Source organism: Archocentrus centrarchus, chromosome 12 (genome assembly GCF_007364275.1).
Source record: "Archocentrus centrarchus isolate MPI-CPG fArcCen1 chromosome 12, fArcCen1, whole genome shotgun sequence".
NCBI lineage: Eukaryota > Metazoa > Chordata > Actinopteri > Cichliformes > Cichlidae > Archocentrus > Archocentrus centrarchus.
Window position 1 is genome coordinate 17,454,525 of NC_044357.1, and position 16,935 is coordinate 17,471,459.

A 16,935-nucleotide genomic window follows, 5' to 3' on the forward strand; every position below is an offset into this window, starting at 1 on the left:
GGTCCGATCCAATAGATGAGCTAATGTAACTCAAATTACCAAAAAAGTTTGTGCTGGTTCTGATAGACAGGTGTCAGAATACACAATGAATCAAAGTTTGTTGCATATGAAGCTAATTGCGCTGTTACAGTTGAACGATCCACTTGATGTTTCACAGAGTCTTTCAACGTGGTCCTGAGGGGAAGTGGCTTCAGTGGATCCAAGAGGATGGACAACGTGCTCTGTTACCCTCACCATCAATCAAGTGACCCACAGTCAGTAAATGATGCGCACTTATGAGCCACATGGCTGATGCAGTTAGCATTTGGATGCCAATGCTTAGGATTCACGTGCCATTCTGCCATGCTAAAGGAAGGAACTCACATCACATGTTCAGTGCACACTGATACTCTAATGTTCTGGGGGATGGTACAGTGTGCAGATGTCTGTGCTGCAGTGGAAAATCAGAGTCATGACGTCCAGAAGCAAACAGTGGCTGCATTTATTGACTTCAGGCAGAGAACAGAGGAGATATTATGAAACTGAGCAGAAGAGGGGACAAGAAGTTCTGTCTCATTAGTCCATTAACAGATCAGTGGTACAGGGTGGATTTAGAGTCACTGTGAGGACATGAGGAGATAACACATAGCTGAATCTGGCTCTCTTGTTTTTTATTTCTTTTGCAATCAAATTACAACTTTAAAGCTGACTTTATTCAGGCAGTATGGCACTGAAATCTAAATATAGCTGAACAGGTTTAATACTTCTTCTGTTGGTACATCTGTCAACTCACTGTTCATACACCAAACAAGTTGCAGAATATCATTAAGAGTAATTTCTTCTTTGCTAGTTTGCAACATGTAAATTAGATGATGTGTCTCTGCTACGAAAAACCAAAGCAGCAAACTGAAGTAGAATATTATGCACCGTTTTCCCGCCGTTTTAGGGTCTCATAGTTCATCTTTGCCTCCTTTTCCTTTCAGCTGAAAAGCCAACAGTAGTCAAAGATGGCTATCTGCTCTGTCCAGCTCTTCGTCTACAAGAGGTTGGACAGTAAGTCAGCACACATGCAAGCACAGACACAGAATGTGTGTAACAGATTGCAGACTGACTGCAAGTCCAAAAAAAAAAAAAAAAAAACTCAGCCATGGATAAGTGGCTATTTGCCTGAGAGAACTTTATGAATACATTACTGTGTTGCCATTCTTATTGCAGATAGTGTACAAGCTTGCTGAACATACTTGTGGCCTGTGATTGCCTTAAAAAGACAAAAAAAAAAAAAAATCCAGCTCTGGATATTTTTCAGTGTGATGAATATTTAAAACAACAGTACCTCAAGATTTCTTTGACAGCGACTTGAATTTGGCTTTTCATTCAGAAGAAGTCAAACCTGCCATCAAGAGTGCCACATCAGGAAAATAATTTAAGCTGGGGGGTATTTTTTGGTTTCCTTATTTATTGTATTTATTGATATTTCTTATGGTTATATAAGTTTCAAATAATTAAGTCAGTGTATATATGCAAGTAATCCCTGTGAGCCAAAAACTTTTTCTGTGCTTATCTCTGCATGTGTCGTACTGGAGAGGCCCAAATACAGGATACAGAGGCACAGAAAATAAACAAAAAGCGAACCTTTCATAGATACACTGAGTCTGAAGGGTAAGAAAAACTAAACAGGAATCCAAAAGGGGCATGAGAAGCACAAGGAAGGCAAAGTAGGCAGACAGATAATCTGATAACAAGGGGAGAGGCAAGACTGTATACACACACACACACACACGCGCTAAGGGCAAGCACAGCATCTCAGCACAAATACCTCAAGCCAACTGTCAAGCAATCAGAGGTGTAGAGGAGGATTTGGGCACAGGATGTGAGCATCTTGCAGTTATTGAGTCGACCATTAACTCCTCTTTGTGCCAAAGTATTCTAGAGTAATCTATCTGTCCAACAGCTAAAGCTTGGATGAAATTGGGTCATTCAACAGACCATGATCCCAATCACACTAGCAAATCTACAACATCCATCCATCCATCCATCCATCCATCCATCCATCCATCCATCCATCCATCCATCCATCCATCCATCCATCCATCCGTCCATCCATCCGTCCATCCATCCATCCGTTCGTCCATCCATCCATCCATCCATCCATCCATCCATCCATCAACCTGACTGAAATGCTGTGGTGGGACCATAATGAGCTGTGCATAAATGAATGCCTGCAAACCTCATGAACTGAAGCATGTTATGAATGAGAATGGGCCAAAATCCCTCCCAACAATGTGACAGACTGATAAAGTCATACAGAAAAGGGTCACTTCAGGTTATTTTTTGCTAAAGAAAGTTATTCAAGCTATTGAATCATGGGGTTTCACAGTATTGCACTGTCCTGTGAGAAACTTTCTTTTTCACAGGACGGTGACAGTTAATGAGTATCTGTTCGTAAGCATGTCCCTCTGGCTGACATAAAATGTATTCTCTAAAAATGCAAACAGGCACAATCTTTACAGTAAAACTGTCTCAGGTGTTGGATGAACGGAACCAGAATATCTGTGTTGGCATTTAAAGAGTGAGCCAAGGGTTGATTTGACTTCTTCCACTTCAAACAGCCACCACCCTCCCACCCACCCCACCCCATAGCCCTCAAAGTTGAAATAGTCTCAGTTGGGTTTAACCTGAAGTTTAAAACCATTCAAGAGCAAAAAATAAAGGAAATCTGGTCAAAACTGGTAAGAGTATGAATGGCAGTCATTTTCCTATTGCAATGACTCAGTGTTCGTAATAATAAGCCCTTGGTGAATTGAATAGAATACCTTAGACTATAATTTAAAATAAAGCATTTACTTGCTTCATTTGAGACTACCTCACATGCATGTTTTTTTTTTTTACTGTGGTCCTTTACAGTAAAGGCTTAGTTAATATCACATGTATCTCTGACATGTTTTCTGTGGATTCATATAACTACAGATCAGTCGAGGTGCTGGTCAGCTTGAACAATGGAAAGTCCTACATCTCCAGTCCATCAGCATCTATGCCACAGCATGCGTGAGTATCATTGATTTTGTATAACATAAAATGTTTTAAAGGAGACTGATAGATTTGGGCTGAGTTATGTGCATATATGATGGCAACAAGCAGCTAATATCTACAATACTGTCACACTGTCTTCTGTTTATTTAATTAAGATATGACATTTTTGTGTATTACAGGAAAGCATACTCACGTAGCTGTGATTAAGATATACTAATGTGAATGTTGTGTGCTTCCTGCAGTCAGACGGGACCTGGGGTGCTCTGGTTGCTGCTGGTTTTGTTGCTGTTGCTGGGCCTGGTTTTGCTCTGGTGGTTCTGGCCTCTCTGCTGCACTGTGGTGAGGTCACACTCTTAGCGCTCTGTCTTCTGTAAAAGATATAACCTGCTTGAATATGTCAGCATTGTTGCTTAAAATATTTTGGTTCTGGTTTTCACAGGTCATCAGAGACCCACCTCCCTCTCGGCCCCCTCCTCCACCTCCTGTGACTGTGAGTATGCCACAGACTTTTTTATTTTTTAAGCCTTTTTTTTTTTTTCAAGGACTTCATGCCGCTGAAGGGACACTTTGATTTTTACCACCTGCTGCCATTTTGGCAGGAAAAGCACTGAGAAAATCCAAATTTAGGTAAATACAGAGGGAGCGTAGGTGGAGCCGGGGAGAAGGACAGAAGTCGTTTGGTGGCACATTTGATTCGTCGAGCATGAGTCAGAAGGCAAAGTTCTCGCTTGTTAAATAAATAAATAAATGCAGTGAGCTATGCTCCTGCATGACAAATGTCCCACCAATGCACCTGAACCTTTGGTGTAAATCTACTGCACCTATGGTATATCGGAATAGACCTGTCAGCAACACAAACACGCCTTCTCTTTAACCAATTCTTTCTTGTTTTAAATTGCATGATAAAAAAAATAAAAAATTGGAATTATGGAAATTGTGAAGAAGTTTGAATTGCCCTTCGTGGGGCTTGGTGAGTTTTATGTAATCAGCATCTAGTGACCATTTATATCTCCGGTAAGCATTTTCTTCAGTTTCCATTCAGGATGACACAAACTTTTTTTTTTTTTTTTATGCATGCAGTCCTGAATTTTGACATAGACATGGCTCAAAGGAGGTGCATTTGAGAATGCAAGTGGATCATGCTCATTGAACTATGGAAGCTTGTTTCCACCACAAGTCGAAATTTTGAGTTGTTATCCTCAAAATTTCGAGTTACTGACTTGGATTTATGAAATTTTGAGAGAACTAACTCAAAATGATTGAGTTGAAATTTTGAGAAAAAGTACAAAAAAAACCATTTGTGTTTTAAGGAGCCAGAAGAAGACCCTTTGCCCAAACACAGGTGGCCTACAGTGGATGGCTTCATACTATGGAGGCAGAGGTGCTGGAGGAATCAAACGCATGGAGGTGAATAAAAAAACAAAAAAAACAGGTTTTACTGCTAAGTGTGTATTAAGGTTCGATGGCTCAGTCAGTTGTACCCGTATCCTGCAGGTGCGCTGGGGGGAGAAAGGATCCACAGAGGAGGGATCCAGGCTAGAGAAGGCCAAAAATGCTGTGGGCACTATGCCAGAAGAAGTGGAGGAGCCCATCATTCCTCGTCCCCCACGAAGACCTCCTCCAGTCTTCAGCCCTCCATCGCAGTCCAAATGGTACACCCCCATCAAGGTGAGATAATGACCTCTTTTATCATTACAGTGTGCATTTCACTGCATTTTGCATTAGCAGCTTTGTAAGCAACTTTAAATATTAGTAGAGGGAGTGCTGTCATCTCTGGCTGTATTTAGGTCCTTCATAATTTGCCTGTTTTATTCACTTTTTTTAATGTTGACTTTATCTTCAGGGACGTGTTGATGCGTTGCTGGCGTTACTGAGAAGACAATATGACAGAGTGGCAATCATGAGGCCAACACCTCAGGACAAGGCAGAAATATCAGCTGCATTTCCTTTATGAAAACCATCTTATGAACACAGCTATCAATTCAGCATATTATTGTGTGGAAAATTCTCATTGCATCCAGCTGGACGGTCACCAGCCTGTGAGTTTTCGCCAAAAATATTCAACCATCAAATTGATTAGATCAGTAATCCACCCTCTTGATCCCCCAGTGATTTGATTAGATAACATATAATAATACAGCGCCAATCTTTCTGGGTTTGTTATGTGCATAACAGCTACATAACAGCTTGCTGTATCAATTCGCTTGTTATAAATAACAGTCTAAATGCCAACGCCTGCAGAGTGTGTCATGAGACACAGCACACATGAGCTACAGTCTCCCTAATGGTTTAGTTTGAGTCTGATTTTGAGACTTATTGAGGATTTATCATTTCATTTTGTTCCTCTTATCAACTGAACTGTTTGGAGAGCTGTAAGCATATTGTTAACGTTTCATCATAATTTGATGAAAAGGTTCAAGCTCAAGTTTTTAAAAACCTCTCATGGGCTCAGAGCTTTATAACAGATGCATTATAAAAGGTTTATTGTAGAAGATTCCACATTATTTTAAAACATTTTTGGTGCATTAAGGCCTGGTTGGGATAATTAAGTTGTGCTTCTTATAGCATATTCAGTTTAAAGTCACTTTACATTCTGCAATCAACTGTCTGGATCTGACCATGGTGTGTGTCTTGTTCTCCGCAGGGTCCTGCATCAACTTCACCAGAGTTCAGAATCACTGAAGTTCAAACACGAGGATCAACTTTCCATTTTTTTTATTCCAGTTTTGCCAAAGATGATGAAAATGTGCCCTCAAACGCAAAAGATTAATGCGCATTGTAATAAACGTCTTTACTCACAATGTGGCGTCGATGTACCACAAAACCAGATTAATGGGTTAGCGAGCTATGTCAACCTTAAAATCAGAGGTGGCTCTCGGTAACTTGTGCCGAACACATAACTGGCCGGGAGCAGGTTACGTTAAGAGTTTTGGTTTAAAACTGACTGAAGTGCCACATTTTCACTAGCCTCATTTTCCTAAACACAACCCAGTGAAGCCCCGTTATAAAGCTGCAGCCGCACAAGCTGTGTGCATGCAGTATCAGTAGAATTTGCATGTATTCAGCTACAGAACATGGAAATCAGCTACACTTGTAACTGTATACGCACACACACATATATATAATATATATATACCCAAAGTAAACATGTGTCCTAGTATTCCCCTCTGTTTGCATATGTGAAAAATCAAGCCAAAGAGCACATTATTTTATTTTATTTAATTGAAAGAAATAGATAATTCTCTTTACACAACGACCTTCAGTATAAGTACCCTGACTGGTGACACAAAAGATACACACAATAGTAGCATATAAGACAAAATGTTTATAAAATGACATAAAAAGTAGCAGTCATAGCTGGATTTCAAAGAACCACATCACACACATCATCACAGCTGAGATGAAGATAAGGATGGGGAATCCTGTTTTTGTACACACACACACACACACACACACATCAGTTTGCACTTCATACAGACCCATATAGTTTTATATGTAAACTGGTGTTTGATAGCTTAACACAAAACCAGCCAACCAGCAATAAGCTCATGGCAAAACATCAAATAAAGTACATAAAAACACATTTCAGCCTTCTGATACAAAATACGACTTAATACTATAGTATAGAAAGTTACCTATATATATATATATATATATATATATATATATATATATATATATATATTACACAAGAACACACTGAAGTGCATTTTGATGTAGTTTGCATGAATAATATGATGTTGCTGTCACTTACACAGTTTTGCATCACCACCAGAGTCAAAGTGGTGCACATCACAAAATGCTTAGAACCAAATAACATGGCTGATAAATGCACTGCCTCAATGCGTGCTGGAATAATGTCGCTGATGCACTGACTGGTATTATGCGCTTCCATTACACAAAAGTATCAAATGACTGTGCAGAGTGGGAGCTAATGGAGTGGACGTGGTGCAGGTTCTGCTCGACACGTTGGCATTAAACTGAGGCACTCAACAAGACAACAAGCAGCAACACAACTTCTAAAAAGCAGTTGTTAGCCCGTTATTTATAACACAAATCGATGTAAATCGGTCCGTCCTTTCGGATTCATCTCTCTGTGTGGTTCTCAGCAAGGAAATCTGCAGGGAAGCAGCGCTAATGTAGCTCTGAAACTCATTTATGCCCATAATGGTTTCGTTCAGAGACAGAACCTCCCCTTCAACATATGAATCGTTCTGCAATATGAGGCTAATGTGGGATCCGCTGGGGATATACACCCAGTCCAGAGACTTCTGGCCAATTCTGGATTCTTCTGATATTCTGTGAGCGCCTTGGACAGAGTTGATGTTGTACAAGCAGCACAGCTAATCCAGGCTCCTCTTGAGACTCATTAGTTTCATAAATTATTTAAATGCATGAAGATTTGTAGGGACAGAGGGTTACAATAATAACATAAAATGGGCGTCTTTGGCACTGGATGAATTTTATGGAGTTATCATTTATGCTCCTTGTGACCTCAAAGCCCACGTAAAAAGAATATAGGTGGGATGTGGACCCAGCTCGTATTAAGTCCAAGATTTAAACTGTGGCCGTGAGAATCTTCTGTGTCTGTATGATAATACAGTCACCTGACTGATTTACAGTCTTTAAAGCAGAGATTGTCTTGGCTTTAGGTCCGATTCTCTCGATGGAGAAGTGAAGATCTAAAAGACAAGAGATAAGCAAACCAGTGTTATTACCCTCAGAAATTATTTGTGTGTGTTTATCCAAAGTTCATGATTCAAGAGTGTGTCCACACCCACCGAAGAGACCTGCGACTGTCTTTCTCCAAGTTGTTCTCTGGTCCTTCACTCTCATATGAAGCCAGATGCAGCTCTGCAAAAATAAGAAACAGTAAGGGCTTTGTTTGTTTTTCAAAGCTAACAAACTATACCTGACATCTGTATGACTTATATTAGATATATGCAAGGAAGACTGAATACTGACCGTCTTCGGTAAAAATAGGTGTAGTGACAAGGTACTGAAGGATCCGCCGGTCTCTGTCGAACGGACAGATGACCTGACGCCACACCAGGAACTCGCTCACCTGTTTTGCGAGCTCCCACAGTTTCTGTTGAGACACAGTGACAACAGATTATATTAACATCACAGAAAGAAGGGACAGAAGAAAGAAAAGCTCCATGAGGTAAAAATGTATTACTCTTTTTAGCCACAGGGGGGAGTCACTACATTACATGTGAAAGCCTCTTCTCGAAGTCTGAACATGTACTGTGTAGCAGCTACAAATCTTAACTGTATGTATTAATTAAAAAAACAAATAAACAAAAAAAAACATCATCTTCTGAAGTGTGTTCTGACCTCAAAGTTGATGTGTCCATTGGACAGTCTGCTGGCACAGCCTTCATTCAGGAAGTAGATGTCTTTAATGAGGAGACTGAAGAAAGGAATCACAATCTGCAGGAGAAACACAACAGCCCGTTTACACACACACTTTCTCTGTCTGGAGCTTTTTGTTTTCAGAGCAAGTCCTGTGTGCTCTCTCACCTTCTCCTGGCTGCTGTGTGCGGTCTCAGACCTCTGGGTAGCACCACGGAGTGCAGTGCGGTAGTTACTGAAGTTACTGGATGGGTCCATCTGGTGCTGAATGAGATCACACAAAAGAGGACCGTCATCAAACGCAAATCCATGTGGGCATGCACACGCTAAGGGTCTGAAATCCTGCACTTGGGCAACTGAAAAATCTTCAGTTCATAATACATGTTTATGGGAATCACTGCTGTATACCACTCATTCTTACCTCCAGGATATCAAACTTGTCTGTGTTGACTTTATTCCAGGTTTTCTTCAGTCTGGCGACAGGACTCATGTTCATCCCAGCTGGAACCCAGAGAAAGTGAGAGTAAATATAGAGCACTTACAGAGACAGATCAAGACAACGAGCTCCATGTTTGCTGTCAAATACTCACTGATGATGGCCATGAGAGAGTTGAAGTTGCCAATGTTGAAACACTCCTGAGCAACATCGATGAAGAACTCTATGATCCGCGCTCTGTGTTTCTTCTTCATTGGCTTTAATGAGAGAACAAAAGAGTGAATCAGCACAAATTCAGTACGTGAACAATATTAACTACATTTGGAGTGAATTGAGACAGAAGAGTAGTTTGGAAAGTTCAGCTGAGCATTCGAAGGTGTTCCTTGGTCCAAAACAACTCACATCATACCCTAAACACCCTAAAGTGATGAAAAAGAACAACTTACCATACAGATCTCAGTGGCCACTAGATAACTCAGTCTGTTGAACCAGCTGACGTAAGCCTCTAGGTGCTGGTTTTACGTTTCCGAAAGAAACCCTGAAACACAAATGACGTCATGGTTAAAACAAAGAATCAGAACAACAACAACAAAAAAAAAAAAAGAATTGTTAACTTTTGAAGCCTTTTCTGGATCTCTCTGCTATATTAAATGGTCCTACTTTTAGTTGCAACATGTTGAACATTAGCATTTTATCAGTTTCTGTAACTGGAAATTTCAACAGTTTATCCACACCATTAACTAAGCAAAAATCTGAAACACTCATACAAAATTTTAAGAAGACATTTCAAACAGTTTATCCACTATGTTTATCTAATTAAATTTATAGATAGTTATTCTTATTCCTATTCCATACATTTTCCAAATAATTTCCACTTTTTTCCATACTTCTAATTTATCCACATCTAGTTAACAACAATTTAATAAAATTTTTAAAAAAAGCTCAAATGTAGATCTACCAGATCTTTAATTAAATTTGTTTTGTTTTTATTTTTCTCACATTGGTTATTAAGCTAATGTTTCCATGCCCCTTTTGGCTACTGGTCATTCTTATATCAATATTTTTCCATTTGTTCTGTGAGATTCATCATCATCCACATAAGCGCCTTACGGTTAGCCAATAAATTATTTCATAAATCAGAAATAGAACGATACAGACTGCTGCTCCTCTATAATTTCCTTTGCTAATGGATCCTGACAGCCTTCACACCCACACAACCTCTGGACCTGCACCCTGAAGTCTGTGACGTGTCTGCTAGTTATTTTCATCTCATTTACATCTACTTTGGGGCCTTTTGTTTTTTTCTATAAGATGCTCTGTGGTGAACCTGTTTCTCAGAGGCCCTTTTATATAAACAAACATTATAAAAGCTCTGTATAAATAAATTTAACTTGGCTGTGATGATGTAATCCCAGAGATTCATGGCTCTATTAAATGCTTACACAACACTGACAGCCCACTCCACTCCAAACTTCCCCTTCTACACTTCAGGACCCCTTTTGCTGACTCAACTGCTCTTTTATACAAAGTGGGTCTTATATAACTGGCACAGCACTGGTTGGAGCACGGTTACAAACAGTGGGTGAACACTTGTTCTCAGGAGCAGTGATTGAAAACGACCCTTCAGCTCACTTACAGGCCCCTCAGATACACTTAGACATATGCAAAAGGACTTTTTCATACCGTGTCTGAGCTATGTTAAAAATAACACTGCACAAATTGTTATCTATCTGCCAGTAGATTCTCTGATGTGGTTTCCAAAGCATATTTACTTCAACTGAAGCAGACCACAAATTACACCCAAAGCAGGCCCAGAATACACTTCAAATCAAAACAATAAAGATTGACTTAAAATAACTGCAATCGTCTGCAGTCCTTTGATGCTGATAATTATAAACAGGTCATGTTACTGTATTCTTAAACTTGTCTTTACATAGTAAAACTACATGCAGCAGGCCGTAGCCGTTAGATCTAATCTCACTGCAGTCACAATTCTGCTAATTGTGACTGGAATGAGATTTATATGACTTTGTATAATCACCCCATGTCTCCAACAGAGCAGACAGCTTTCATCATTTAGAAGTCCAAAAGGAAAGGAAAGCAAATAAAGAAATGAAAATCTAGTCCAAGTCTGCAAGTTCCTGGCTGACAGGACGTGAAATATTGCGAGCTGCATGCCCAAAATCGATCTGAAAGGCTAGAGCCAAAGCTAAGCGTAGCATTTATTTGCTCAAACTCAACTGTACCTTATGGTTCTCCAGAGGATCCTTCATGGCGAATGTCTGGATAAACTCCTCAGGACCAATAAAACTCAGTCGGTCCTGAGAGCAGAAAACAGAACATGAAAACAATTAGGACAATGACAACAGCAGTTATGACACAGACAATCATAAAATCAGATGTGCACAAAGAGATTTGGAAATTTCCAAAAGACCACCACTGCAAAATGAATCACAAATTCTCACAGCAGATGTTTAGACTGACTAGCCATACATTAACCTTAGGATTAAGGCCAACTTCCTACCAGTTCAATGTGTGTAAGCTGCTGGGCGAGGACGAAGGGATCGTCGCACACGCTCAGTACGTCGCTGCGCTGCGCCGAAGCCTGCTTGCTTTTCAAGGAAGCGGGACGCTCCATTGCCACGGCATTGAGCGCAGCCACTGCCTCCTCGTACTGGCCGAGCGCAGAGAGGCGTTTGATCAGACGCTGGGTCATCTGCTGCATAGCTCGCCAAGAATACTGTAGCGCAACACAAACACCACAAATCATGAAAACTAAGGCAAAGGGGAGTGATCGTTAGCTCGAGATATCTATGGACAGTTATTACACATGAGAAGTTTTAACTACAGGAGGTGTGACGCTAACCTCATCCCCTCTGGCCACATGGTGTGTCATGTCCTTGAGGCAGCGCATCATCCTCTCATCCCTGAAGTCGTATGGAAACGTCTCAGTCCACTCAGTCAGCAGCTGTACCAGCTTAGGGGCCACCTCACGGAAACGGATCTGAAAACCATCACATGGTGCACTAAGTGACACTCAGGCAGACATGATTTCATTTATCTTACGAGAGAATCTCTCTCTGGTCAGTAATCTAAACCTCATGGCCCTCATATCTTTTAAAACACAAAGCAGTAGTGAGTGCTCCCTGTTTTTCTAAGTCAATATGCTGCCATTATTTATTTTTTTACTTTGCAGTTTTGTTTCTGCTCTGTGTGTTCCCATGTCTGGATTTTATTTGCTTAAAAAATAGCTGATAGATACTTTTTCTCAGAAAGAAGCATGTGGGTGAATGAGCTTGTGGATTTTATAGTGGGTGGTAGGTTGTGTGGGAGCAGAGAGTGAGAGAGTGAAAAGAAGCAAATTATAGCTCTGTGTGTGTGTGTGTTGTCAGCCCACCTTATCCAGCAGGGCATCTCCGGACCGCTGCTGCTCCACACACAGGTGACAAACCCTCGTCATGAGCTCGTAGGGGGGCAGGAAGAGGCGTGAACTCAGCAGGAAAGTGAACACATATGACCTCTGATGAGGAGGAAAGAACAAGACGAGAAAGGTCAACACAGGCAGGACAGCCGACCTCTTTTCTCAGACTGAACTCGTCTATTCAGAACCACTCTGTTTCTCATAAAGACTATCTTTACTGTAACTTACATCGGGGTAGTAGTCCACTGTGGGAACCAGGTGCTGAATCAGAGCCTCAAGAGATGCTGACACCAAGCTATTGTCATGGTAACACATCTCCCCATAGCTGGTGGTGACGCCGTGTCCGTAAATTCGAGCTTTCGCCGCCGCTACGCTATTGCTACGACATGACTGCTCACTGCCGCTGCTGCCGCTCGTGTGGCGGTGCGCACGGCCTGGACAGGAAGTGCTGTGCTGGCGAGGGCTGTGAGGCTGCGGCGAGGAGTACGGGTTCTCAGAAAGAGCACAGCTGTTGTAATGATGCTCCTTCGCATTCACCGAGGAGACGGAGGCGCTTCGATACGCCACACTGTGAGTCTGAGGTATGTCGTAGGGGTTCTCTCCAACCGAGTAGGCACCATTGTAGATGTTCTCCCTTGCAGGTTTCGGGACAGTGCTGCTGCGGTATGGACTTACAGGCTGTGGGTGGTTGGTGCTGTTGCTGTAAGGAACGCAAGAGCTGAACTTTCCTGCATATGGTGTTGTTGGAGGCATGATGACCTTTACAAAAGATACAAGGAGCAGGTTAGGGTTGAGAAATAAGGATTAAAAACCTATTTATATGCAATTTCATACCATATAATACCCATATAATTTCCCAATCAACTGAGAAATACATTATGGATAACATGCAATCACAAGTGTGTTTGTAGATAATCTAGCAATTTTTCACAATCAGTCATCATTATTTAGAGCATCCCAATAACCCAGAGATGATAAACAGGCGACAGGGAGCTTTTTTTAATATATTTTTTCCTAATTAAAAAAAATTATATGTTATAAATGTTACAGGATATTTTAGATTAGTTCCCTAAAAGCTTATCCTAAGCAAATCTTTCTGCAACTGGGGTTGAAATATCCTGGAGAAGTTAAGCTATGGTTACACAACCTAAACTGGAGAAGGGCAACAACCAGTAGGTTTCCCCAGGTATCTGAAACGGTGGACACCAGAAGATACCAACAAAAATAAAAGCGTCCAGTTAACAAAGTGAGGACAGCGAGTAATTAAAACCAAAATTAAAATGAAAGAGAACCCCCGATTTAGTTGACAGAGAGAGAGAGCTCCAGGGTTGAGAGGGTTTCAAAGTGACACTTAACATTATTTAAACAAAACCCGAGAAGTCATTAGCCTAGACATGTAGGTGTTCTACAACAGAAACAGCAGCATGAGGCTAAATGAAATAGAAAGACTTCTGTGATTGAATTAAATCAGATCTTTTGTTTTCACTTTTTTCCTTCTATAACCCTTTTTGCATTTTTTTTGTCCAAGTAACCATCAAACACTCTAACTCCACACTGCAGAAGCCAAAAACAACACATAATTATGACATAATTTTTTGTTGATCAACTAATCCGTGATTTCCCGAAGGTTTCCCAATAATTATGGCACAATAGCTGTCAACAGACAGATTCTTTAGTCAATCTCCAGTCACAAAATCATGACTACTAATGTCTCCTGACTACAATGTTAACCTGCCTGTATCCATGGGAAGCTTCTGTGGAAGTACTGTGAAAATATGTTTGAGCAACCCCATCATGCAAAGCAAAGACTTAGAGGTGTCTGTGAAAGGAATTATGCTTAATCACATAATTTCACCCCTCCTCTGTTTATTCTTTCTGCCTCTAAACACAAAGATTTCTCCTTTTGAAATTTGCAGTTTGCAGAAAGTCATTTGTTGATGTAAATTTCTACAAATCAGCTTATACTCACAACAACAGCCTGCCAGATGACACAACAGAAGTGATTTTTTTTGCCTTAATGGTTAATATAATTGGATCTGAGTTGAGTAAGCTGATCCGAGCTCACCACCGAGGCGTGCTTTAACTCTGGAGCCATCTTTATCCCACTACTGTTGTCTGTCTTGGCACCACATGCCAGCATAAGCGAGCCACACACAGTTACATATGAGCATGCACGTATACTGTGCCAGAAACAAAACCCTGCAGGAATCCAGCAGACTTTTGTTTGTCCATCACAGTGCCGACAGAGGAGTGTCTGCCTGAGCCAACATCTTACGCACACACACATACACACACCCCTGTCCACAATGGCGCCTAGCCCCATGCCGGTATAATCCAAACACACACACACACACACACACACACACACACACACACACACACACACACACACACACACACACACATACACACAAAAACAAATGATGGCTTGAGCGACACACATGCACACTTGTATACCACACTGTTTGGCATCCTGCCAGAGCAAGCCAGTCTAGTGCCAGCCCATCTTCTGAACTCCGTGATCTCCGCCTGCTGTTCTTCTTCTAACTCAGTTAGAGATTATAGTGTCTTTACCTTCCTCGAGTTACAAAGCACAATCTGGAAAAGCACGGCTGTGGTGGTCCAAGTTGAGATAAGAGTCCCCTGAGTAATATTTACTCCAGTGTGGATGCTTTTTGTCCTTTCCTCAAGCTTCTGTTTGCATTGGAAGGTGACCTTGTGCTACGGGAAAACTAAAAAGTTCAAAAACAATCCTGTGTTTTTCCACACCGACTTCCTGAAAAGTTGACCCTTTGGATAGTTGCGGCTTCCATGCTGCTGCACTGCAATTGCACTCTTTCTAAATCATAGGTTGGACTCTCCGTGAATGACTTAATGATGGCATTGGGAGTATAATTTCATATTAAAAGCATTGTTTATATTCTCTTGTTTGTAAACTTTGAAGATTGCAGGCTTAGGAAGCAGACTGATGTGGATATAATAATACAGGAAGAGGCAGAAATGTACAGTGATGTAAGAACATTTTACCAACAAAACCACTCTTGTACTAGACTGTTTAAAATCCTAAAGAAAAACTGCACATCTGTGCATTTTCCTACCAGCTGGCATCGGTTCTCTAATGTGACAAGAAACATGACAAATGGTGCAGACTGCAGTGTCTGTTGGCTAAAATGTAATAACCCAGTTTAATCAAACGGTTAAAACAAATTGAACTTTTGATGGCGCTGCAGTAAAATCTCATCCACCGATGCATTTACACCAATGAAATGCGCTCGCACTTCATCAACAAGGTAAGCCAATTTGGCGGATTTAAAAAGTGCTTCTGTACATGAAAGCCAATCATGTCTGGCTTTTAATGAATTTGAAGGCGTCTTCGGACTACTTTTCCTAAACCATTTAATGTGGTTTTAAAGAGTACACCTAGCAATGCTGAGCCCAACAGAAGAGGGGGAGACTGGGGGAGGTCTTCAACAATAGAGGTATTATCTATGCTGTCATGGCATTAACAACCACACAAAGACCCCCAGGAAGAGATCAGAGCAGATCCCAGCAGATCAGACGCACGCAGCAGCTTTCACACACTCAGCTCTCTGCTGTCAGGCCATATGACGCCCAGCCTCTGCATGAGCCGAGGCTGAGCTCATTTTTACGTCACTCAAACCAGTAAAGCAGACTTTACTCATTCTTCTGTAAGGTGGGACCTCTTATTATGACTCTTGTACTGTTAAAACATAAATAATCTGACAGGTTACAAAGAAGTACAACAGGAGTGATGGACTTTTTTATTTATGATCTTAACAAAGGAGCATACTGAAACTCATTTATTGACGTCGGTAGATATTACTTTGTTTATTACAAAACTGAAACTGAACGCAACATAGTGTGCAAAATGTCAGTGGCTAACTTGGTCACTTGAAACTGCACATTTTCCAATCCCCAAGGAGCATGTTCATACTCAGTGACCTCAGAACAGCCTGGACCAACAGTACCTGAGCTAAGATGAGCCAGAGGCCTGTTTGGCTCCTGCTTTTTGTAACTTCTAATACAAACTGAAGCCTTAAGCAACAATCACATTTTCTAAACTGGCACCTTGTGTCCTCCAGAGCTCACCAAGTAGGCTAACACAGTGTGTACCCTTAAAAAAAAAGGTTTCATGAGAGGAGCGGTGTGGCAAGCTGAAGGCAGAGCCTGCACCTGATAAGAAGATCTGTAAAACAATTTGTCACAGTGGTAAAATGTCAATGTACTGCGACACTATCTTAACTCTACTTTGCACCCAGTGTACTTTGACACTAACAAGCTACAGCAGGCAAGGTAGGTGAATGAGAGAAGCATGATAGTCTGAAGAAACTCCTGACAGTCAGGATTATTGTTATCAATAAGGAGGCCAAAGTTCAGTCTGTGCTCATGACACTTATGGCTTGCATGTACGTGAGTTAACCTTTTAAACAGAAGTGGTACAATGATGTCAGTGATGATTTGTTGATTTGTGTGGGAGGACTATTGACTTCGCTTCACAACACAATATCATAAAAAAAATGTAAGATGGAACTGTAATGATTTTAATTTTACTATTAACTATTAACTCAAACTCAGCCAACTGAACCTTTTAAATATTATAAGACTGGACAAATTTACCACATTTTGTTCACTAATCACCAATTATCTGGTTTGCAATGGCGCACCAGTTTCTTTTTGTTTGTTTTTTTACAGC

The 16,935-nt window shown here is 40.9% G+C and overlaps 1 protein-coding gene and 2 long non-coding RNA genes across 3 annotated transcripts in view; 2 read left to right on the forward strand and 1 right to left on the reverse strand.

The window, feature by feature from the left end:
* Positions 1 to 234: 234 nt before the first annotated feature.
* On the forward strand, positions 235 to 2,997 carry LOC115789021 (uncharacterized). Its single transcript, XR_004020666.1, has 3 exons — positions 235 to 254; positions 963 to 1,032; positions 2,947 to 2,997. It is a non-coding gene; the product is annotated as an uncharacterized LOC115789021 (long non-coding RNA).
* A 268-nt stretch (positions 2,998 to 3,265) lies between these two features.
* Positions 3,266 to 4,368, forward strand: LOC115789022 (uncharacterized). Its single transcript, XR_004020667.1, has 3 exons — positions 3,266 to 3,348; positions 3,449 to 3,499; positions 4,320 to 4,368. It is a non-coding gene; the product is annotated as an uncharacterized LOC115789022 (long non-coding RNA).
* A 2,726-nt stretch (positions 4,369 to 7,094) lies between these two features.
* The window catches only part of LOC115789162 (ras-GEF domain-containing family member 1B-B-like), an 11,904-nt gene continuing 2,063 nt past the window's right edge, over positions 7,095 to 16,935 (reverse strand). Inside the window, 14 exon segments of the mRNA XM_030742426.1 lie at positions 7,095 to 7,691; positions 7,791 to 7,863; positions 7,975 to 8,098; positions 8,347 to 8,442; positions 8,533 to 8,628; positions 8,786 to 8,865; positions 8,955 to 9,057; positions 9,247 to 9,311; positions 9,314 to 9,338; positions 11,047 to 11,121; positions 11,325 to 11,540; positions 11,667 to 11,804; positions 12,198 to 12,320; positions 12,450 to 12,980. Coding sequence (XP_030598286.1) covers positions 7,658 to 7,691; positions 7,791 to 7,863; positions 7,975 to 8,098; positions 8,347 to 8,442; positions 8,533 to 8,628; positions 8,786 to 8,865; positions 8,955 to 9,057; positions 9,247 to 9,311; positions 9,314 to 9,338; positions 11,047 to 11,121; positions 11,325 to 11,540; positions 11,667 to 11,804; positions 12,198 to 12,320; positions 12,450 to 12,974 — 1,773 coding nt within the window. The 5' untranslated portion in view covers positions 12,975 to 12,980 and the 3' untranslated portion in view covers positions 7,095 to 7,657.